At 67.4% G+C, this 24,418-nt stretch overlaps 1 protein-coding gene across 2 annotated transcripts in view; it reads right to left on the bottom strand.

Moving 5' to 3' along the window:
• Positions 1-24,418, bottom strand: part of SNX17 (sorting nexin 17) — a 54,430-nt gene that overhangs the window by 7,105 nt on the left and 22,907 nt on the right. The window contains exons 2-8 of one of the 2 annotated variants that reach the window (XM_074991595.1): positions 6,091-6,165; positions 5,381-5,498; positions 4,054-4,118; positions 3,430-3,540; positions 2,694-2,784; positions 1,714-1,801; positions 116-185 (exon numbers count right to left, since the gene is read on the bottom strand). In XM_074991595.1, the coding sequence (XP_074847696.1) occupies positions 116-185; positions 1,714-1,801; positions 2,694-2,784; positions 3,430-3,540; positions 4,054-4,118; positions 5,381-5,498; positions 6,091-6,165 (618 nt within the window). Of the gene's footprint in view, positions 1-115; positions 186-1,713; positions 1,802-2,693; positions 2,785-3,429; positions 3,541-4,053; positions 4,119-5,380; positions 5,499-6,090; positions 6,166-24,418 lie in introns of those variants that run through there. The other variant, XM_074991596.1, reaches the window with a different exon arrangement.

Genomic DNA, 24,418 nt, shown 5'->3' with positions numbered 1-24,418 from the left:
TGAAGGGCAGCCCGCCCCGAGCACAGCCAAGGGGGCTGAGGAGCTGGCTGGCCCAGAGTGCGCCGCAGCGCTGCTGGAGCGCTCATGCTGGGCCCGGCTGAGGGAACACGCTCACCTGCGCGTACAGTAAGTTCAGGCCCACCCGCTGCTCCATGACATCGTCATCGTAGGCAGAATCCCAGTAACTAGGAGAGACGTGGCCCCGTGTCAGCAGGGCGTCCCAGCAGACCACACACAGGACTGGCAGTCCAAGGTGCAGGGCTCCATTCACAGCCCGGCAGCACCCCTCAGCCCAATCCGCGAGTTTCCAGAGCTCCGGGTATGGTCACGGACCTCTGACCCCAGCCTGGGCATAGTGCCGGGAAGAAGCTCGTCAGTGGGCCAGACCTTTGGGCCTCGGCTCTGCCCCACCCAGGAGCTCTAGGCAGCCAAGCCAGCTGGGACAGGCCCTGGGAAGACCTGTACCACCCTGGGGAGCAGCTGACCCCTCCCCTGCAGCGTCTGCAGACGTAGCCAGCGAGGGAGGCCAGGCGGGATATCTGTGGCCTGGTTCGTGACCCAGAGGTGTGAAGGCTGGTTCCTGCAGAGCCCAGCCCAGCTGCAGTGGCCCGGGGGTTCCAGCTCTGTCCCCCCAGCCATCCCATCTCCTGGGGTGCCCCCGCCTACCACCTTCGTTCCACCGGACCCCAGCGTGGGGTGCTGCTCAGCCCCCCGCAGAGAGGTGGGATGTCCCCGTCGCTGGTTGCCAGGTGCCGCGTCCCAGCAATTGGAGCTGTCCTTCTCACCAGCCCCACTGAGGTGGGGCCTCAGGGCCCAGGCCGCCATGCGCCAGCTGCACCTGTGTCTTTGCCTGCCCCCAGAGCCCCAGCCCTTCCCACCTGCCAGCGGGCAGTGCAGCGTGCAGGGGAAGCTGAGGCACGCGGGTGTCACACACACGCCACAGCACTCCCATTTTGTCAGCACTGGATCGTGGGAGGGGGCACAGGCCAGGCACTGCCTCACAGACACACCCAGCCTCTGGGACACGGGGCTCTTCAGACTCCGTCTCTGAGCGGGGCTGCAGTGCAGGCCAACGTGGACAAGGGACGCCTCCGGCGACCCTGTGCTCTGAAACGTGCCCTTCTCACGAGGCACGCCCAAGGCAGGCCGGCACCACAAACGTGCAGCGTGACGCTCAGCCACGCGTGCGCGTCTGGCCTGGAGCTGGGACAGCCAGAGCTGGCGGTCAGGGCTGAGCGTTACGAGAACCAGGCACGCTGCAGAGAGGAGCAGCTGGTCACGCTGACGAGGGGGGTGCCTCAGTTTGCCCTGCGCTCTACGCACACCCACCGGGAGAGGGAATGGGCAGGGCCGAGCGGCTCAGCTCCTCACGGAGCGCGGCTGGGATCAACGGGACAGCGGCCCCCAGAGCGCACCAGGGAGGCTCCAGCGAGCCGAGCAGCTGAGCACAGGAGGCCTGGAGCCAGGAACGGCTCTGCAGCCTACTGCTCCCGCCAGCCTGGCCTCTGCCTGGAACCCGGCTGCGCCCCCCTCCAGGAGCCCGCCTAGGGCGTGTGCTGCAGAGCTCCAGGCCCCCGCCTCGTCCCTCGCGCTCCAGGTGAGGCCAGGGACCCCCACACTGGACGCCCACCCGGAGGATGGCATCAGCCAGGGCCTGGCCCCTGCACTGGGGGCCCCGGGCAGCCTGCCTGGCCGGCCAGCCGAGCTCCTCACCTCTTCCGCAGGACGATCTTGTACTCGGGGCTGCGGAGGCTGGTGAGGGACACGTACGGCAGCTCGAACTCCTGCAGCTTCCTCACGACTGCCACAGAAACCCCGCACTCAGAGCCCGGCCTCCGCCGCCCCCAGGCTCACTGGGCAGGGACAGTGGCCCCCACCCCGCCCCTCCCTGCCCCACGTATGGCATCCTCCCTGCCCCCTCCCTGCCCCCCACACAGCCCCAGCCCCAGCCCCATCCCACGGGCAGTGCCCTCCCTGCCCCCCACATGGCATCCTCCCTGCCCCCTCCCTGCCCCCCACACAGCCCCAGCCCCATCCCACGGGCAGTGCCCTCCCTGCCCCCCACATGGCATCCTCCCTGCCCCCTCCCTGCCCCCCACACAGCCCCAGCCCCAGCCCCATCCCACGGGCAGTGCCCTCCCTGCCCCCCACATGGCATCCTCCCTGCCCCCTCCCTGCCCCACACACAGCCCCAGCCCCAGCCCCAGCCCCATCAAACGGGCAGTGCCCTCCCTGCCCCACACATGGCATCCTCCCTGCCCCCTCCCTACCCCACAGGCAGTGCCCTCCTTGCCCCATGGATGGCATCCTCACTGCCCCACACACAGCCCCAGCCCCAGCCCACAGGCAGTACCCTCCCTGCCCCATGCACAGCCCCAGCCCCAGCCCCAGCCCATAGGCAGTACCCTCCCTGCCCCATGCAGGCCATCCTTCCTTCCCCTGACCCAGGGGCTGTCCCCTCCCTGCCCCACACACAGCACCCTTCCCTCTTCTATTGGTCACTATGGACTGCTCCTCCCCTACCCCACACAGGGTAACCACCCCAACTCCACAGCCCCTTCCTGCCCTATGTTTGCCCCCCCCCCCCCTCCCCCAGCAGACCACCTGAGGGCTGTCCCCTCCTCGCCCCAAGGCACAGCGCCCTTCCCTATCCCCAACGCCCAATCCAGGGTGTGTGCCGGCAGGCTCCTCACAGGAAAAGGCTCCATCCTTGGCTTCCCTTGCCAGGAAGAGGCTGAAGTAGCCGACTAGGTCCTCCGGCAGGTCCAGCTTGGAGGCAACAGCCTGGGAAGCAAGGGGACAGTCACCTCCTCCTGCAGTGCTGTGATGGGGTTCTGGGGTCCCCCAAGCTCTGCACCCTGTCCGCAGGCAGGAGTGACTCTCACTCAGCAGGAAAACAGCAGGTTTATTAGCCGACAGGCCACAGCATCATACAGAGGAGTCAGTGCAGCCGGCAGAGACAGCCAGTCCCATCCATGTTGGGGATAGGAGGCCCCGAGGGGCCCCCAGAGCTGGGGCCTTGCCCCCTCCTTGGTCTCTCTCTCTCTCCCAGCCCAGACTAACTGCTTCCCAAATCCCAGTTCCAATTCAAACCCCTCAGGCTCCACCTCCTCCTTTGTCTGCAGTACAAAGGTGTTACCTGGTCATCAAGGTTACCCTCAGCAGGAGCCCCCCACCCTCTGTGAGCCACTCACATACACACAGGTATCCCCCACTCCATCACAAGTGCCCCCACACGCTGGGCCTGGGGCCTTGCTGGAGGACGGGGCAGCCCCCGGGCGCGAGGCAGCCCCCAGCTACACCCAAAGGCCTCCAGAGTGGGCACCCAGCTGGGGAGGGCACAGCTCCCTTGGCCAGGAGATGGTCAGGGCCTGGCCGAGCGACTCCAGGGGCAGCAAGTGCCCTGCTCCCCAGCCACATCACACCTACCTCCAGGACGTCCTCCGTCTGGTCGGAGGTCAGACTGGTGACCGTGATCTTCTGACCATTGGAGAGCAGCACCTCCAGCGGCACCTCCTCGGTGGGAACCTGCTGCGTCTCCTGGGACGCCAGGACAAGATGATGGGGTGTGTCCCCCTCCCCCGCAGCCCCTGCCCCCACCCCCACCTGCGAGAAACGGGAGTTTTCTGCAATGCTCACAAGGCCAAGGGCAGGACAGGCTCAGTGCCCGAGCTGGGGGTCGCTGCTGGACACACACAGCACAGGGCGACCGACAGAGAGGCCCCAGCGACTGGCTCGTGGTTCGGGGGGGGGGCTCTCACCCAGCACTGAGGAAGGCAGTCAGGCAGCCCAAACAGCTAGCCCTGGGCTCGCTGGGATGGACTGGGGAGTTCCTTGAACTCTGCTTTCGTGCTCCCCTACAGACGTTTGTGCTGCGGGTCAAAACGCCCACGGCTGAGGAAGGGGCTTGGAGGGGCTGCGGCCCCACGGCTGAGCCCGGGGGGAGGGGCGAGCCCAGAGACCGTTCCAAAGCCAGAGTCCCTAGCCCTGAGACAACCCCAGCCCCCGCAGCCCACCTGCCCCACGCCGCCTCCTTGCCCCAGCCCTGCGTACCTGCTGCGCCCTGCGCAGGAAGCTGTTGAAGGTTTCACTGGCTCCCAGCACAGGGTCCTGCCGCACTGAAAGGGTGCAAACCGCAAAGTCTGGCAGCGTGACCGGAACCTCGTGGGACTGACCCACCCAGAGAGCTCCCCACCACCCCCACAAAACCAATCCCCCCACCCAGACAGCTCCCCACCCCCCCAGAACCAACCCACCCTCCACCCAGAGAGCTCCCGCCCCCAGAACCGACCCCCCGCCCACCGAGCTCCCTGCTCCCCCACGGAACCAACCCGCCCCCCGCCCAGAGAGCTCCCCACCACCCCGACAAAACCAACCCCCCACCCAGACAGCTCCCCACCCCCCTAGAACCAACCCACCCTCTACCCAGAGAGCTCCTCCCCCCCCGAACCGACCCCCCACCCACCGAGCTCCCTGCTCCCCCCCACCACAAAACCAACCCCCCCCACCCAGAGAGCTCCCCCTCCAGAATCAACCCCCCCCCAGAGAGCTCCTGCCCCCGCCCCCCGAACCGACCCCCCGCCCACCGAGCTCCCTGCTCCCCCACGGAACCAACCCACCCTCCGCCCAGAGAGCTCCCCACCCCTCCACCACAAAACCAACCCCCCCCCCCCACCCAGAGAGCTCCCCATCCATGCCCCACGGGACCAACCCGCCCAGGGAGCTCCCGCCCCTCCCCCCCAGAACCGACCCCCCGCTCCCCCACGGAACTGACCTGCTCCCCCCCCCAGAGAGCTCCCGCCACCCCCCACCGCCCTGAGAGCTCCCCGCTCCCCCACGGGACCGACCCGCCCTCTGCCCAGAGAGCTCCCCCCACACAAAACCAACCCCCCGACACCCAGAGCGCTCCCCATCCATGCCCCACGGGACCGACCACCCCCACCGTCCTGAGAGCTCCCTGTCCATGCCCCATGGGACCAACCCCCCCCCACCTGTGCCCCACAGAGACCGACTCCCCCCACTGCCCAGAGAGCTCCCCCCCCACAAAACCAACCCCCCGCCACCCAGAGAGCTCCTGCCCCTGCCCACGAGACTGACCCCCCCACAACCACCCAGAGATCCCCCACAGATCTGGCCCCCCCCGCCACAGAACCGACCACCACACCCAGAGAGCTCCCCGCTCCCCCACAGAACCGACCCCTCCTCTGCCCAGAGAGCTCCCTGCCCCCACCGTAGAACCGACCCCCCCCGTCTGTCCCCGTGGGTTTTGGGACAGGCTCCGCAGCAGGACAGATTCCCCAAGCCCAGCAGGACTCAGGCTCTGGGCGCAGGGGCTCCCTGGCAGCGCCTGCCGCACGCTGTTCCAGGGCGCTCTGCGTACCTGCCTGCATGTACTTCTCCAGCTGCTCTCGCCGCTGCTCCACTTCCGCCGGAGTGAGGGTGAAGATCTTCTTGGGAGGGAACGCCGGCACCACGCTGGCCCCGTACTCCTTCCTCAGCTGGGGGCAGAGCACACACAGGTCCCCAGGGAAGGCCAAGCCGATCACGGGCCTCCCCATTGCCTGAGCCCCCCACCCTGTCCTGGGAGGCAGGGAGACATCTGACCACACTGCCTCATGCCTGAGGGAGCGCAGGGCAGAGCCCATCTCCCATCAGCTGGGGCCGGCAGAGCCGCCTCACCGAAGAGCCGGGACAAAACCTGGGCCTGACTGGGAGAGGGGTGAGGGACTCTGTGCGCAGGGCCACCAGCGAGGATCCGGGTCCCAGCAGCACGTGCGCCATCCTGGGGGGCTGAGCTGGCCTCCCACACTGGCCAAGCTCTCCCCACAGACTGCAGCGCCGGGCACGTGGCGGGCAGCTCAGGAGCCAGCCCAAGCGGCGCCTGGCCTGCGCAGAGCCGGGAATGGCCGATCCCCTCGGAGACCAGCTCCCCAGGGGTCAGACTCTTCCCCTCCAAAGAGGGTGCAGGGCAGGATACCTCCTAGGGCCCTGCCCCCCGCACTGGGGCCCTTGACTGGTGCTGAGGACGCCCCATACTGCAGGTATCAGGGAGTCCTGGCCGGCCCCCCAGCAGAGGCAGCAGTGACCCACCTGTTCGTGCAGACCCAGCAGCTGGCTGTAGCGCACCCGGCAGTGCAGCGCTCCGTTCACGTGGACGTTATAGGCCTGCGAGGGGACAGGAGCCCAGTTCACTGCGCTGGGGAGCACCAAAGGGGACAGGGAGCTGAGACCCAGGGCCCCAAGCAGGGCAGGCAAGAGGGCCTCTGCAACCCATGGGCTGGCCAGGTGCAGCAGGAAGGCTCTGCCCTCTCCCGTGCCCAGAGGCATCCTGCCTTGACTCGGGGGCCCCGGCCGGCTTGCGAACCAAGGGCCTCAGGAGGCTTATTCAAAGGAGGGAGGTTCCCCACAGACTCAGCCCCTGCACCAGCCTCACAGAGCCCAGGTCCCTGCGCGCTGGGTGTGGCTATGAGGCACCGGCTGGCCACCAGCACTGCCCCTGCTCCGCTCTGCTGCTACTGTGCAGTAAGTGGCTTCGGGAAACCACTCACCTCCCGGAGCTGGGGCTCGGCTCAGCTGCACACTGGCATCTCTGGGGCAGCAGGCCCCGAGGTAAAGGCCACAGAGGGGCAGGAGTGGCCCAAGGGCCAGGGGCACCACACCCTGCTGGACTGACCCTCCCTCAGCAGGCAGCAGTAACCGTGACACCCGATGGGGAGGCTGAGCGGTAGAGCAGGGAGCTCTGCGGCCAGCCAGGGACTCCCTCACCCCACCCCGCCAGGGCTCTGACCAAGCAGTGGGGCAGCCAAGGGGCAGGGAATGTTCCAAGATCTGTAAGATGAATCCTGTCGCCACTGACTGGGGTCCACGTGTCTAAGAGTCAAGTCCTTTACTTGTCTGCTCTCCCCGTCCCGTGTGAGAACAACAGGGCTGTGCTGTGCTGTGCTACCTACGGCTGCTCCTCCATTCTCTCTAGGGCACTGCTGGGGTCAGCCAAGCAGAGTCTAAGACCAGAAGGGACCATCCCACCTCCCACCTGACACCTGCAAACTCCCCCACCCAGGAACACTGGCACCTTTCTCCAGCTTCAGCTCCCAGGCAGAGGAGCGGGTCCTGCCTTGGTCTGGGAGAGTGAAGATCTGCCTGTCCCAAGACTCTCCTGCACAGTGGTCCTTGGGGAGACAGTGCCACATGCACTGCCAGGCTTCCCTTGGCTCCTGTGCCTGGGAACACCACGCCAGGAAACAGCAGCTTTGCCTGAGACCACCCAGCCCCACCAGGGCTCCTGGCTCCCTCCTCCTAGCTGGGCAGGGATTCTCAGTGTTTACTGGGCAGAGCGGCCAGATGCCTGGGGAGACAGAATTGTCAGGCTAACGCCATGCACGCCTTTCCAGGGTGTATCAGGAGCTTGCCAGCTCCCTGGTGTTCTTGGGAGAAAGGGACAGGGCTGCCCTAAGACAGGATTGTGAGGGAATTACTCCAGCTAGACAAGGACTCATTCCCAGCAGCAAGTCCTGACTCAGGAAGCAACTAGGCCCTTTACTTGTCTGCTCTCCCCGGCCCGTGTGAGAACAACAGGGCTGTGCTGTGCTGCCTACGGCTGCTCCTCCATTCTCTCTAGGGCACTGCTGGGGTCAGCCAAGCAGCCAAGCCCCAAAGCAGCAGGACCACACACAAGGACAATGGTATTTAAATAAAAATATACAACATATGGAAAAAGAGAACTAAATAGCAATCAACGGACTAGAAAATATCAAATGTACAGAACTGATAAGGGAAGCTGAAGACATCATGGAAAACCAGATGGCAGGAAGGCTAGTTTTTTTGTTTTTAAGTCTGCCAGGAACAAAAATACTAATAATGATGCAAGCCCATTACTAGCTGTAGATGGGGAAAGTGTTAATAATGACACAAGGAAAACAGAGATGTTCAAGTCCTTTATAGGCAAAGAAGCAGAATGAGGTATTCCAGCCACATCACATTAGGATGATAAAATACTTTCCAGTCCATTAATAAAAGAGGTGTTAAATGGCGTCTGTGAGGAGGAGGAGGGAGAAACAGTAACAGGGAACCTGAAAATGGCAGAGATGCTTAATGGCTCCTTTGTTTCGGTCTTCACTGAGAAATCTGACGAAGGAATGCCCAACATAGTGAATGCTAGTGGGAAAGGGGTAGGGTTAGAAGTTGAAATAACAAAAGGACAAGTTAAAAATCACTTAGACAAATTAGATGTCTGCAAGTCACCAGGGCCTGATGAAATGCACCCTAGAATACACAAGGAGCTGATAGAGGAGATATCTGAGCCTTTATCTATCATCTTTGGAAAATCATGGGAAACAGGAGAGATTCCAGAAGACTGGAAAAGGGCAAATATAGTGCCCATCTATAAAAAGGGGAACAACAACAACCCAGGAAACCACAGGCCAGTCAGCTTAACTTCAGCACCAGGGAAGATAATGGAGCAGGTAACTAAAGAAATCATCTGCAAGCACTTGGAAGGTGGTAAGGTGACAGGGAACAGCCAGCATGGATTTGTAAAGAACAAATCATGTCAAACCAATCTGATAGCTTTCTTTGATAGGATAACGAGCCTTGTGGATAGGGAGAAGCGGTAGATGTGGTATACCTAGACTTTAGTACAGCATTTGATACAGTCTCTTATGATATTCTTATCACAAAACTAGGCAAATACAATTTAGATGAGGCTACTATAAGGTGGGTGCAAAACTGGCTGGATAACCGTACTCAGAGAGTAGTTCTTAATGGCTCTCAAACCTGCTGGAAAAGTATAACTAGTGGGGTTCCGCAGGGATCTGTTTTAGGACCAGTTCTGTTCAATGTCTTCATCAATGATTTAGATATTGGCATAGAGAGTACGCTTATTAAGTTTGCAGATGATACCAAGCTGGGAGGGGTTGCAACTGCTTTGGAGGATAGGGTCATAATTCAAAATGATCTGGATAAACTGGAGAAATGGTCTGAGGTAAACAGGATGAAGTTTAATAAGGACAAATGCAAAGTGCTCCACTTGGGAAGGAACAGTTTCACACATACAGAACAGGGAGAGACTGTCTAGGAATGACGAGATCAGAAAGGGATCTAGGGGTTATAGTGGACCACAAGCTAAATATGAGTCTGTTCCAAAAAAAAAAAAAATCAAACATGATTGTGGGATGTATTAACAGGTGTGTTGTGAACAAGACACAAGAATCGGAGGGGTAGCTGTGTTAGTCTGGATCCGTAACAGCAACAAAGGGTCCTGTGGCACCTTGTAGACTAGCAGAAAAGTTTTGAACATGAGCTTTTCATGAGTGAGTCTGTGCTCACGAAAGCTCATGCTCAAAACTTTTCTGTTAGTCTATAAGGTGCCACAAGAAGTCATTCTTCCGCTCTACTCTGCACGGGTTAGGCCTCAGCTGGAGTATTGTGTCCAGTTCTGGGCACCACAGTTCAAAAAAGATGTGGAAAAATTGAACAGGATCCAGAAAGGAGCAACAAGAACGATCAAAGGTCTGGAGAACGTGACCTATGACAAAAGGTTGAAAGAGCTGGGCTTGTTTAGTTTGGAAAAGAGAAGATTGAGGGGAGACATGATAGTGGTTTTCAGGTATCTAAAAGGGTGTCCTCAGGAGGAGGGAGAAAACGTGTTCTTCTTCTTGACCTCTGAGGAAAGAACAAGAAGCAATGGGCTTAAACTGCAGCAAGGGAGGTTTAGGTTGGACATTAGGAAAAAGTCCCTAACTGTCAGGGTGATCAAACAGTGGAATAAATTGCCAAGGGAGGTTGTAGAATCTCCATCGCTGGAGATATTTAAGAAGAGGTTAGATAAGTGTCTATCTGGGATGGTTTAGACAGTAACTTGGTCCTGCCATTGGGGCAGGGGGCTGGACTCGATGGCCTCTTGAGGCCTCTTCCAGTCCTAGTGTTCTACAATTAAGTGGGAATGTTCTTAACGTTTTAGTTGAACACGGTGTGCCTCTGTTTCCCCCTTTGTAAAACAAAGCAGTCCTGTAGCATTTTAAAGACTAACAAAATGCTTTAGCAGGTGATGAGCTTTCATGGGACAGACCCATTTGTTTGGATCTGGAAATTCTCTTTTCCCCTCTGTGTTAATTGAGCATGTAGGACCGTAGTGGGGTCAGAGTGTGTGACCACTGCTGAGTTCCCCAGAGGGGCCGTGCAGCTGCTGACTGGCTGCAGGGAGCAACTGGTGGCTGGCGCATGGCCCCTGCAGAGAGCCTGCCAGAGGCATGTGACCCATTTGCCAGAGAGAGAGACAGGCTGAGGGATCCCACGCTGGGCTGCTGGAAGTGTGTCAGCGTCCTGGTTGGAACTCTGCGGATGGGAGTTGGGGCTGTGGCCCACAGCCAGGGAAGGGTTAAGTATTCTGGTAAAATCCCGTGCCCTAGATCCAGCCTCAGAAAGAGCCCGGAGGAGCAGGTTTGTCTCCTGTGGATTTACACCTGAATTCCTAGAGGTTTAACAGTGTGAGCAGTTACCCCTACCTTTCCCTGTCACCTCAGAGCGGAGCTCTGCTCACGGCAGGAGGAGCGCTACTGGCGCGACGCAGCTCAGCGCTTGCGCTCGCCTCATGCCACACACAGAGCCGAGAGCCGTCTGCTCCCTGCTGCGACGTCCAGCAATCACCATGTGTGGCACGTGGGCACTGCGGCGAGGCAAATCCGGCACTGCGGCGGCAAGCGGCAATAGGAGCCCTCGCTGCAACTCCCCCAGAGCCGCACGGTGAGCCCTCCGCCTGCTTCACAGGCGCCCCGTGACGTGCGGCAATAGCAGCCCTCGCTGCAACTCCCCCAAAGCCGCACGGTGAGCCCTCCGCCTGCTTCACAGGCACCCCGCGACGTGCGGCAATAGGAGCCCTCGCTGCAGCTCCCCCAGAGCCGCACGGGGAGCCCTCCACCTGCTCCACAGGCGCCCCGCGACGTGCGGCTATAGGAGCCCTCGCCGCAGCTCCCCCAGAGCCGCACGGGGAGCCCTCCGCCTGCTCCACAGGCACCCCGCGACGTGCGGCTATAGGAGCCCTCGCCGCAGCTCCCCCAGAGCCACACGGGGAGCCCTCCGCCTGCTCCACAGGCACCCCGCGACGTGCGGCTATAGGAGCCCTCGCCGCAGCTCCCCCAGAGCCGCACGGGGAGCCCTCCGCCTGCTCCACAGGCACCCCGCGACGTGCGGCTATAGGAGCCCTCACCGCAGCTCCCCCAGAGCCGCACGGGGAGCCCTCCGCCTGCTTCACAGGCACCCCGCGACGTGCGGCTATAGGAGCCCTCGCCGCAGCTCCCCCAGAGCCACACGGGGAGCCCTCCGCCAGCTTCACAGGCACCCCGCGACGTGCGGCTATAGGAGCCCTCGCTGCAGTTCCCCCGGAGCCGCACGGGGAGCCCTCCGCCAGCTTCACAGGCGCCCCGCGACGTGCGGCTATAGGAGCCCTCGCTGCAGTTCCCCCGGAGCCGCACGGGGAGCCCTCCGCCTGCTCCACAGGCACCCCGCGACGTGCGGCAATAGCAGCCCTCGCCGCAGCTCCCCCAGAGCTGCACGGTGAGCCCTCCGCCTGCTTCACAGGCACCCCGCAACCTGCAGCAATAGGAGCCCTCGCCGCAGCTCCCCCAGAGCCGCACGGGGAGCCCTCCGCCTGCTTCACAGGCACCCCGCGACCTGCAGCAATAGGAGCCCTCGCTGCAGTTCCCCCAGAGCCGCACGGGGAGCCCTCCGCCTGTTCCACAGGCGCCCCGCGACGTGCGGCAATAGGAGCCCTCGCCGCAGCTCCCCCAGAGCCACACGGGGAGCCCTCCGCCTGCTCCACAGGCACCCCGCGATGTGCGGCAATAGGAGCCCTCGCCGCAGCTCCCCCAGAGCCGCACGGGGAGCCCTCCGCCTGCTCCACAGGCACCCCGCGATGTGCGGCAATAGGAGCCCTCGCCGCAGCTCCCCCAGAGCCGCACGGGGAGCCCTCCGCCTGCTTCACAGGCACCCCGCGATGTGCGGCAATAGCAGCCCTCACCGCAGCTCCCCCAGAGCCACACGGGGAGCCCTCCGCCTGCTTCACAGGCGCCCCGCGACGTGCGGCAATAGCAGCCCTCGCTGCAGCTCCCCCAGAGCCACACGGGGAGCCCTCCGCCTGCTTCACAGGTGCCCCGCGATGTGGGGCAATAGCAGCCCTCGCCGCAGCTCCCCCAGAGCCGCACGGGGAGCCCTCCGCCTGCTCCACAGGCACCCCGCGACGTGCGGCAATAGCAGCCCTCGCCGCAGCTCCCCCAGAGCTGCACGGGGAGCCCTCCGCCTGCTTCACAGGCACCCCGCGACGTGGGGCAATAGCAGCCCTCGCCGCAGCTCCCCCAGAGCTGCACGGGGAGCCCTCCGCCTGCTTCACAGGCACCCCGCGACGTGGGGCAATAGCAGCCCTCGCCGCAGCTCCCCCAGAGCTGCACGGGGAGCCCTCCGCCTGCCCCACAGGCACCCCTCGACATGGGGCAATAGCAGCCCTCGCTGCAGCTCCCCCAGAGCCGCACAGGGAGCCCTCCGCCTGCTTCACAGGCACCCCGCGACGTGGGGCAATAGCAGCCCTCGCCGCAGCTCCCCCAGAGCCGCACGGGGAGCCCTCCGCCTGCTTCACAGGCACCCCGCGACATGGGGCAATAACAGCCCTCGCCGCAGCTCCCCCAGAGCCGCACAGGGAGCCCTCCGCCTGCCCCACAGCGTGGCGGGAGACACACATGGCGGCAGCAGCTCCAGCAGGCTCTGGTGAGTCACCAGCGTTGAACTAGAGCAGAGGTGCTGGGGAAGCTCAGCTCTAGGAGACAGGAGGCCACTCGCTCAGAGCCGGGAGCGCCTGGCTCTGGGGCAGGTTTGGTTCAATCACCGGCCGAGCTCTCTTCCCACCCCGCGATTGTGACCTGGCCCTAGGTGCGCCTCTGCAGGCAGAGCTCAGGCACTCTCTGACCTGGGAGGTTCCGTCCGACCCATCGGCACTGGTAGAACCGAGGTATGACACAAGTGAGGCCACCTGAGCCCCTTCACTCACTGGCACGTGGGTGCCTGGTGAAGCGTGCGTGTTCGGTTGCTTTCAGGAACAGTCGTGGCAGCGCTGGGGAAACCAGTGAGGCAGCAGTAGGGAACCTTTTCTGGGCTGGGGGCCATTGACCCACAGAAAAATCCGCTGGGGTCCACATACAAGTGAGCAACTAAAGAGCAAATAAACCTCACCCCTCAGACGTGGCCCCTCACTGAGGCTCGTTGATTGTGTGGGGGCCCCTGGGCTCTGGGGTGTGGCCAAAAACAAGAGGGTTTAGTGCATGGAAGGGAGTTGCTGAGGAACAGAGTGGGGGGCTGTCAGGTCTGGGCATGACGGAGGTGCAGGAACGGACTAGAGGTGGGGAGGGTGCAGGGTCCGGGAGCAGGAACGGACTGGCGGGGGGGAGGGCGCAGGAACAGACTGGCCGGGGGGAGGGTGCAGGGTCCGGGAGCAGGAACGGACTGGCGGGGGGGAGGGCGCAGGAACGGACTGGCGGGGGGGAAGGCGCAGGGTCCGGGAGCAGGAACAGACTGGCGGGGGGGAGGGCGCAGGAACGGACTGGCAGGGGGGAAGGCGCAGGGTCCGGGAGCAGGAACAGACTGGCGGGGAGGAGGGCGCAGGAACGGACTGGCGGGGGGGAAGGCGCAGGGTCCGGGAGCAGGAACAGACTGGCCAGGGGGAGGGCGCAGGAACGGATTGGCAGGGGGGAGGGCGCAGGGTCTGGGGGGGGGGGGTGCAGGAACAGACTGGCGGGGGGGAGGGCGCAGGGTCTGGGAGCAGGAACAGACTGGCGGGGGGGAGGGCGCAGGAACGGACTGGCAGGGGGGAGGGCTCAGGATCCGGGAGCAGGAACGGACTGGCGGGGAGGAGGGCGCAGGGTCCGGGGGGGGGGCGGGAGCAGGAACGGACTGGCGGGGGGGAAGGCGCAGGGTCCGGGAGCAGGAACAGACTGGCGGGGGGGAAGGCGCAGGAACAGACTGGCGGGGGGGAAGGCGCAGGGTCCGGGAGCAGGAACAGACTGGCGGGGGGGAAGGCGCAGGGTCCGGGAGCAGGAACAGACTGGCGGGGGGGAGGGCGCAGGAACGGACTGGCAGGGGGGAAGGCTCAGGGTCCCGGGGGGGGGGGGGGGAGGGCGCAGGAACAGACTGGCAGGGGGTAGGGCGCAGGGTCCGGGAGCAGGAACGGACTGGCAGGGGGGAGGGCTCAGGGTCCGGGGGGGGGGGGGGGGGGAGGGCACAGGAACAGACTGGCAGGGGGTAGGGCGCAGGGTCCGGGAGCAGGAACGGACTGGCAGGGGGGAGGGCGCAGGAACAGACTGGCGGGGGGGGGGGAAGGCGCAGGCTCCGGGAGCAGGAACAGACTGGCAGGGGGGAGGGCTCAGGGTCTGGGGGCGGGGCGGGAGCAGGAACGGACTGGCGGGGGGGAGGGCGCAGGAACAGACTGGCGGGGGGGAGGGCGCAGGGTCCAGGAGCAGGAACGGACTGGCCGGGGGGAGGGCGCAGGAACAGACTGGCTGGGCGGGAAGGAGCAGGAACAGACTGGCCGGGGGGGAAGGCGCAGGGTCCGGGAGCAGGAACGGACTGGCGGGGGGGAGGGCGCAGGAACAGACTGGCTGGGCGGGAAGGAGCAGGAACAGACTGGCGGGGGGGAGGGCGCAGGGTCCGGGAGCAGGAACGGACTGGCAGGGGGGAGGGCTCAGGGTCTGGGGGCGGGGCGGGAGCAGGAACGGACTGGCGGGGGGGAGGGCGCAGGAACAGACTGGCGGGGGGGAGGGCGCAGGGTCCGGGAGCAGGAACGGACTGGCGGGGGGGAGGGCGCAGGAACAGACTGGCGGGGGGGAGGGCGCAGGAACAGACTGGTGGGGGGGAGGGCGCAGGGTCTGGGAGCAGGAACGGACTGGCGGGGGGGAGGGCGCAGGAACAGACTGGCGGGGGGGAGGGCGCAGGGTCCAGGAGCAGGAACGGACTGGCGGGGGGGAGGGCGCAGGAACAGACTGGCGGGGGGGAGGGCGCAGGGTCCAGGAGCAGGAACGGACTGGAGGGGGGGAAGGCGCAGGGTCCGGGAGCAGGAACAGACTGGCGGGGGGGAGGGCGCAGGGTCCAGGAGCAGGAACAGACTGGCGGGGGGGAGGGCGCAGGGTCCGGGAGCAGGAACGGACTGGCAGGGGGGAGGGCTCAGGGTCTGGGGGGGGGGGCGGGAGCAGGAACGGACTGGCGGGGGGGAGGGCGCAGGAACAGACTGGCGGGGGGGAGGGCGCAGGGTCCAGGAGCAGGAACGGACTGGCCGGGGGGAGGGCGCAGGAACAGACTGGGCGGGGGGAGGGCGCAGGGTCTGGGAGCAGGAACGGACTGGCGGGGGGGAGGGCGCAGGAACAGACTGGCCGGGGGGAGGGCGCAGGGTCCGGGAGCAGGAACGGACTGGCAGGGGGGAGGGCGCAGGGTCCGGGGGGGGGGGCGGGAGCAGGAACGGACTGGCAGGGGGGAGGGCGCAGGGTCCGGGGGGGGGCGGGAGCAGGAACGGACTGGCAGGGGGGAGGGCGCAGGGTCCGGGGGGGGGGCGGGAGCAGGAACGGACTGGCGGGGGGGGAGGGCGCAGGGTCCGGGGGGGGGGGCGGGAGCAGGAACGGACTGGCAGGGGGGAGGGCGCAGGGTCCGGGGGGGGGGGGGGCGGGAGCAGGAACGGACTGGCGGGGGGGAAGGCGCAGGGTCCGGGGGGGGGCGCGGGAGCAGGAACGGACTGGCGGGGGGGAGGGCGCAGGAACAGACTGGCGGGGGGGAGGGCGCAGGGTCCAGGAGCAGGAACGGACTGGCCGGGGGGAGGGCGCAGGAACAGACTGGGCGGGGGGAGGGCGCAGGGTCTGGGAGCAGGAACGGACTGGCGGGGGGGAGGGCGCAGGAACAGACTGGCCGGGGGGAGGGCGCAGGGTCCGGGGGGGGGGGGCGGGAGCAGGAACGGACTGGCAGGGGGGAGGGCGCAGGGTCCGGGGGGGGGGCGCGGGAGCAGGAACGGACTGGCGGGGGGGAGGGCGCAGGAACAGACTGGCGGGGGGGGAAGGCGCAGGGTCCGGGAGCAGGAGCGGACTGGCGGGGAGGAGGGCGCAGGGTCCGGGGGCGGGGTGCAGGGTCCGGGCCTGGTCCAGGTCCAGGTCCGTAGGTTCCTCACTCCTGCAGTAAGGTAACACACAGGCTGTTTCATGCTGGATTTTAAGTGTTAATTTTGGAACCACCACCATCTTTGGGGGGTGGCTCCCCATTCCTGCACTTTGGCCCTCACTGAGTTACCTCAGCTGGCGCTCCTGGGACCCCCATCACAGAGTTCATGGCCCACTGGGGCTTGCTGGGGGAAGCTCATGGGGCCAAGCACGGAGGTCAGACCCCAGGAGCCCGTTGCCCTGGGGGGAGTGATGCATGGGGGCCAGGCTGGTTCATGCCACAGCAGCGGAAAGACTCCTGGCTGGCTGTCCCCAGCCCCCACTGGGTGCCACGCGGGGGGAGACAGGCAGTTCTGCCCCTCCCCGCACTGCTCACAGACACCACTGCTCGCTGGAGGCACTGAGGATAGCAGGCAGGTCCGAGCCCTACTGTCCCCCGCCCCTTCTGCCCCAGGGAGCATGGGACAGAGTCACGTGGGGTCATGCAGGGAGGTCCCCCCGCCGGGGTAGGAACTGTTTACGTGGGGGGCTGCCGAGGGGAGCAGCACTGCCGGGAGTCCTGGCTGCCTGACTTCCTTCGCGGCAGCGCCAGAGCCCCCAGCCTGGAGCATCAGCAGGCTTGGCTCACGGCCACAAGTGCCCTGAGCGGCCCCGCTGGAGGGGGCAAGGCACCAGCACAGCAAACAGCAGCTCTGCCAGGGAGACGCACGAGCGCCCACACACCTAGCACCCCCTCTCTCGCCCGCGGCCAATCCCCCGGCCCGGCCCGGCCCTCACGCCCACCCAGGGCACAGGCACCCGCACAGCATGAGCGCCCACACACCTAGCACTCCCTCTCTCGCCCGAGGCCAATCCCCCGGCCCGGCCCGGCCCTCACGCCCACCCAGGGCACAGGCACCCGCACAGCACGAGCGCCCACACACCTAGCACCCCCTCTCTCGCCCGAGGCCAATCCCCCGGCCCGGCCCGGCCCTCACGCCCACCCAGGGCACAGGCACCCGCACAGCACGAGCGCCCACACACCTAGCACCCCCTCTCTCGCCCGAGGCCAATCCCCCGGCCCGGCCCGGCCCGGCCCTCACGCCCACCCAGGGCACAGGCACCCGCACAGCATGAGCGCCCACACACCTAGCACCCCCTCTCTCGCCCGAGGCCAATCCCCCGGCCCGGCCCGGCCCTCACGCCCACCCAGGGCACAGGCACCCGCACAGCACGAGCGCCCACACACCTAGCACCCCCTCTCTCGCCCGAGGCCAATCCCCCGGCCCGGCCCGGCCCGGCCCTCACGCCCACCCAGGGCACAGACACCCGCACAGCACGAGCGCCCACACACCTAGCACCCCCTCTCTCGCCCGAGGCCAATCCCCCGGCCCGGCCCGGCCCGGCCCGGCCCTCACGCCCACCCAGGGCACAGGCACCCGCACAGCACGAGCGCCCACACACCTAGCACCCCCTCTCTCGCCCGAGGCCAATCCCCCGGCCCGGCCCGGCCCTCACGCCCACCCAGGGCACAGGCACCCACACAGCACGAGCGCCCACACACCTAGCACCCCCTCTCTCGCCCGAGGCCAATCCCCCGGCCCGGCCCGGCCCTCACGCCCACCCAGGGCACAGGCACCCGCACAGCACGAGCGCCCACACACCTAGCACTCCCTCTCTCGCACGAGGCCAATCCCCCGGCCCGGCCCGGCCCGGCCCTCACGCCCACCCAGGGCACAGACACCCGCACAGCACGAGCGCCCACACACCTAGCACCCCCTCTCTCGCCCGCGGCCAATCCCCCGGCCCGGCCCGGCCCGGCCCTCACGCCCACCCAGGGCACAGACACCCGCACAGCACGAGCGCCCACACACCTAGCACCCCCTCTCTCGCCCGAGGCCAATCCCCCGGCCCGGCCCGGCCCTCACGCCCACCCAGGGCACAGACACCCGCACAGCATGAGCGCCCACACACCTAGCACTCCCCCTCTCGCCCGAGGCCAATCCCCCGGCCCGGCCCGGCCCGGCCCTCACGCCCACCCAGGGCACAGACACCCGCACAGCATGAGCGCCCACACACCTAGCACCCCCTCTCTCGCCCGAGGCCAATCCCCCGGCCCGGCCCGGCCCGGCCCGGCCCTCACGCCCACCCAGGGCACAGGCACCCACACAGCACGAGCGCCCACACACCTAGCACTCCCTCTCTCGCCCGAGGCCAATCCCCCGGCCCGGCCCGGCCCGGCCCGGCCCTCACACCCACCCAGGGCACAGGCACCCGCACAGCACGAGCGCCCACACACCTAGCACTCCCTCTCTCGCCCGAGGCCAATCCCCCGGCCCGGCCCGGCCCGGCCCTCACGCCCACCCAGGGCACAGGCACCCGCACAGCACGAGCCCCCACACACCTAGCACTCCCTCTCTCGCCCGAGGCCAATCCCCCGGCCCGGCCCGGCCCTCATGCCCACCCAGGGCACAGGCACCCGCACAGCACGAGCGCCCACACACCTAGCACTCCCTCTCTCGCCCGAGGCCAATCCCCCGGCCCGGCCCGGCCCGGCCCTCACGCCCACCCAGGGCACAGACACCCGCACAGCACAAGCGCCCACACACCTAGCACTCTCTCTCTCGCCCGAGGCCAATCCCCCGGCCCGGCCCGGCCCTCATGCCCACCCAGGGCACAGACACCCGCACAGCACGAGCACCCACACACCTAGCACTCCCTCTCTCGCCCGAGGCCAATCCCCCGGCCCGGCCCGGCCCGGCCCTCACGCCCACCCAGGGCACAGACACCCGCACAGCACAAGCGCCCACACACCTAGCACTCTCTCTCTCGCCCGAGGCCAATCCCCCGGCCCGGCCCGGCCCTCACGCCCACCCAGGGCACAGACACCCGCACAGCACGAGCACCCACACACCTAGCACTCCCTCTCTCGCCCGAGGCCAATCCCCCGGCCCGGCCCGGCCCGGCCCTCACGCCCACCCAGGGCACAGGCACCCACACAGCACGAGCGCCCACACACCTAGCACCCCCTCTCTCGCCCGAGGCCAATCCCCCGGCCCGGCCCGGCCCTCACGCCCACCCAGGGCACAGACACCCGCACAGCACGAGCGCCCACACACCTAGCACTCCCTCTCTCGCCCGAGGCCAATCCCCCGGCCCGGCCCGGCCCTCACGCGCACCCAGGGCACAGGCACCCGCACAGCACGAGCGCCCACACACCTAGCACTCCCTCTCTCGCCCGAGGCCAATCCCCCGGCCCGGCCCGGCCCGGCCCGGCCCTCACGCCCACCCAGGGCACAGGCACCCGCACAGCACGAGCGCCCACACACCTAGCACTCCCTCTCTCGCCCAAGGCCAATCCCCCGGCCCGGCCCGGCCCGGCCCTCACGCCCACCCAGGGCACAGGCACCCGCACAGCATGAGCGCCCACACACCTAGCACCCCCTCTCTCGCCCGAGGCCAATCCCCCGGCCCGGCCCAGCCCGGCCCTCACGCCCACCCAGGGCACAGACACCCGCACAGCACGAGCGCCCACACACCTAGCACTCCCTCTCTCGCCCGCGGCCAATCCCCCGGCCCGGCCCGGCCCTCACGCGCACCCAGGGCACAGGCACCCGCACAGCATGAGCGCCCACACACCTAGCACCCCCTCTCTCGCCCGAGGCCAATCCCCCGGCCCTCACGCGCACCCAGGGCACAGGCACCCGCACAGCACGAGCGCCCACACACCTAGCACTCCCTCTCTCGCCCGAGGCCAATCCCCCGGCCCGGCCCGGCCCGGCCCTCACGCCCACCCAGGGCACAGGCACCCGCACAGCACGAGCGCCCACACACCTAGCACTCCCTCTCTCGCCCGAGGCCAATCCCCCGGCCCGGCCCGGCCCGGCCCGGCCCTCACACCCACCCAGGGCACAGGCACCCGCACAGCACGAGCGCCCACACACCTAGCACTCCCTCTCTCGCCCGAGGCCAATCCCCCGGCCCGGCCCGGCCCGGCCCTCACGCCCACCCAGGGCACAGGCACCCGCACAGCACGAGCGCCCACACACCTAGCACTCCCTCTCTCGCCCGAGGCCAATCCCCCGGCCCGGCCCGGCCCTCATGCCCACCCAGGGCACAGGCACCCGCACAGCACGAGCGCCCACACACCTAGCACTCCCTCTCTCGCCCGAGGCCAATCCCCCGGCCCGGCCCGGCCCGGCCCTCACGCCCACCCAGGGCACAGACACCCGCACAGCACAAGCGCCCACACACCTAGCACTCTCTCTCTCGCCCGAGGCCAATCCCCCGGCCCGGCCCGGCCCTCATGCCCACCCAGGGCACAGACACCCGCACAGCACGAGCACCCACACACCTAGCACTCCCTCTCTCGCCCGAGGCCAATCCCCCGGCCCGGCCCGGCCCGGCCCTCACGCCCACCCAGGGCACAGACACCCGCACAGCACAAGCGCCCACACACCTAGCACTCTCTCTCTCGCCCGAGGCCAATCCCCCGGCCCGGCCCGGCCCTCACGCCCACCCAGGGCACAGACACCCGCACAGCACGAGCACCCACACACCTAGCACTCCCTCTCTCGCCCGAGGCCAATCCCCCGGCCCGGCCCGGCCCGGCCCTCACGCCCACCCAGGGCACAGGCACCCACACAGCACGAGCGCCCACACACCTAGCACCCCCTCTCTCGCCCGAGGCCAATCCCCCGGCCCGGCCCGGCCCTCACGCCCACCCAGGGCACAGACACCCGCACAGCACGAGCGCCCACACACCTAGCACTCCCTCTCTCGCCCGAGGCCAATCCCCCGGCCCGGCCCGGCCCTCACGCGCACCCAGGGCACAGGCACCCGCACAGCACGAGCGCCCACACACCTAGCACTCCCTCTCTCGCCCGAGGCCAATCCCCCGGCCCGGCCCGGCCCGGCCCGGCCCTCACGCCCACCCAGGGCACAGGCACCCGCACAGCACGAGCGCCCACACACCTAGCACTCCCTCTCTCGCCCAAGGCCAATCCCCCGGCCCGGCCCGGCCCGGCCCTCACGCCCACCCAGGGCACAGGCACCCGCACAGCATGAGCGCCCACACACCTAGCACCCCCTCTCTCGCCCGAGGCCAATCCCCCGGCCCGGCCCAGCCCGGCCCTCACGCCCACCCAGGGCACAGACACCCGCACAGCACGAGCGCCCACACACCTAGCACTCCCTCTCTCGCCCGCGGCCAATCCCCCGGCCCGGCCCGGCCCTCACGCGCACCCAGGGCACAGGCACCCGCACAGCATGAGCGCCCACACACCTAGCACCCCCTCTCTCGCCCGAGGCCAATCCCCCGGCCCTCACGCGCACCCAGGGCACAGGCACCCGCACAGCACGAGCGCCCACACACCTAGCACTCCCTCTCTCGCCCGAGGCCAATCCCCCGGCCCGGCCCGGCCCGGCCCGGCCCTCATGCCCACCCAGGGCACAGGCACCCGCACAGCACGAGCGCCCACACACCTAGCACTCCCTCTCTCGCCCGCGGCCAATCCCCCGGCCCGGCCCGGCCCGGCCCTCACGCCCACCCAGGGCACAGACACCCGCACAGCACGAGCGCCCACACACCTAGCACTCCCTCTCTCGCCCGCGGCCAATCCCCCGGCCCGGCCCGGCCCTCACGCCCACCCAGGGCACAGACACCCGCACAGCACGAGCGCCCACACACCTAGCACTCCCTCTCTCGCCCGCGGCCAATCCCCCGGCCCGGCCCGGCCCGGCCCGGCCCTCACGCCCACCCAGGGCACAGACACCCGCACAGCACGAGCGCCCACACACCTAGCACTCCCTCTCTCGCCCGCGGCCAATCCCCCGGCCCGGCCCGGCCCTCACGCCCACCCAGGGCACAGACACCTGCACAGCACGAGCACCCACACACCTAGCACTCCCTCTCTCGCCCGAGGCCAATCCCCCGGCCCGGCCCGGCCCTCACACCCACCCAGGGCACAGACACCCACACAGCACAAGCGCCCACACACCTAGCACTCCCTCTCTCGCCCGAGGCCAATCCCCCGGCCCGGCCCGGCCCGGCCCGGCCCTCACGCCCACCCAGGGCACAGACACCCGCACAGCATGAGCGCCCACACACCTAGCACTCCCTCTCTCGCCCGCGGCCAATCCCCCGGCCCGGCCCGGCCCTCACGCCCACCCAGGGCACAGACACCTGCACAGCACGAGCACCCACACACCTAGCACTCCCTCTCTCGCCCGAGGCCAGTCCCCCGGCCCGGCCCGGCCCTCACACCCACCCAGGGCACAGACACCCACACAGCACGAGCGCCCACACACCTAGCACTCCCTCTCTCGCCCGAGGCCAATCCCCCGGCCCGGCCCGGCCCTCACGCCCACCCAGGGCACAGGCACCCGCACAGCACGAGCACCCACACACCTAGCACTCCCTCTCTCGCCCGAGGCCAATCCCCCGGCCCGGCCCGGCCCTCACGCCCACCCAGGGCACAGGCACCCGCACAGCACGAGCGCCCACACACCTAGCACTCCCTCTCTCGCCCGAGGCCAATCCCCCGGCCCGGCCCGGCCCGGCCCTCACGCCCACCCAGGGCACAGGCACCCGCACAGCACGAGCGCCCACACACCTAGCACTCCCTCTCTCGCCCGAGGCCAATCCCCCGGCCCGGCCCGGCCCGGCCCTCACGCCCACCCAGGGCACAGGCACCCGCACAGCACGAGCGCCCACACACCTAGCACCCCCTCTCTCGCCCGAGGCCAATCCCCCGGCCCGGCCCAGCCCGGCCCTCACGCCCACCCAGGGCACAGACACCCGCACAGCACGAGCGCCCACACACCTAGCACTCCCTCTCTCGCCCGCGGCCAATCCCCCGGCCCGGCCCGGCCCGGCCCTCACGCGCACCCAGGGCACAGGCACCCGCACAGCATGAGCGCCCACACACCTAGCACTCCCTCTCTCGCCCGAGGCCAATCCCCCGGCCCGGCCCAGCCCTCACGCCCACCCAGGGCACAGACACCCGCACAGCACGAGCGCCCACACACCTAGCACTCCCTCTCTCGCCCGAGGCCAATCCCCCGGCCCGGCCCGGCCCGGCCCTCACACCCACCCAGGGCACAGACACCCACACAGCACGAGCGCCCACACACCTAGCACTCCCTCTCTCGCCCGAGGCCAATCCCCCGGCCCGGCCCGGCCCTCACGCCCACCCAGGGCACAGACACCTGCACAGCACGAGCGCCCACACACCTAGCACTCCCTCTCTCGCCCGAGGCCAATCCCCCGGCCCGGCCCGGCCCTCACACCCACCCAGGGCACAGGCACCCGCAGCAGTGAAAGGAGCAGAGGCAGGAGTCCAGCAGGCAGCCGGGTGGGCAGGAGCATAGACGTGCCCTCAGCGCAAGCAGCTCACGGCCCCAGAGATGGGAGCGGGTGATCCGGAGCAGTAAAGGGGGACACAGAGGTACAGCACCTATGTGAGACTGCCCTGGGCAGCAGAGGGGCAGCCGCCCCCGCGTGCCAGTTCCTGTGCTGATGAAGGGGATGGAAGTCGCAGGGAAGACCATCCAACTGGAGCAGAGGGAATCCATGCCACAGTTGGGACCCTCCTTCCAGATGATGCCCTGGTACCACCTCACACTGAGGATGTTGCTCTGAGGGGGCTGGGCCCCGGCGCTGAGAAAGAGACAGATAACAGTACTGCAGGACTTGCTGGTTCGAAATGCAGACAGCTTGACTTGCAACGACAGGGAGAACAGCCTGGTGATCTGGCTGCCGGACGTGAAGGCTGTGGCTCTCCAGAGACATTAAACGGATGTGCAGCGCTGGGAAGGAGCCAGTGGGCTTGACCAGTGTTCCCAGTAAGATGAGCAGCTGGGCAGCTACCCAGGAGAGATTCAGACCTCACCCAGCAGAGTGCCCACAACTGGCAGCGTGTTTCTGCTCTGGTGCACGTCCTTATGTGCATTACCATTTACTCCACTCATGGAGAGAAAACAGCAACGGGAACGCTGAGCGCGGTGTGTGCAGGAGCACCACACAGCAAGGGGGAGACGGGTCCTGGAGGCCAAATCCAGGCTGCTAGGAAACAAACTGAGGTCCAGCACCTCCACGGTAGAGCTCTCTGACACGTTTCCAGTTTCACATGCGGGGCCAGGGAAGCGGAAGTGCAGTGCCTGGCTGGATGCATGAGACACCGGTGCAGGGAGGGAGGGTTTAGATTCACTAAGAGCTGGGGAACATTTGGGAAAAGGAGAACTCCTCCTAAACCAGAAGGGAG

Source organism: Carettochelys insculpta, chromosome 3 (genome assembly GCF_033958435.1).
Source record: "Carettochelys insculpta isolate YL-2023 chromosome 3, ASM3395843v1, whole genome shotgun sequence".
NCBI lineage: Eukaryota > Metazoa > Chordata > Testudines > Carettochelyidae > Carettochelys > Carettochelys insculpta.
The sequence above is the reverse complement of the archived record's forward strand: the minus strand, read 5'-3'. Positions and strand labels throughout refer to the sequence as shown.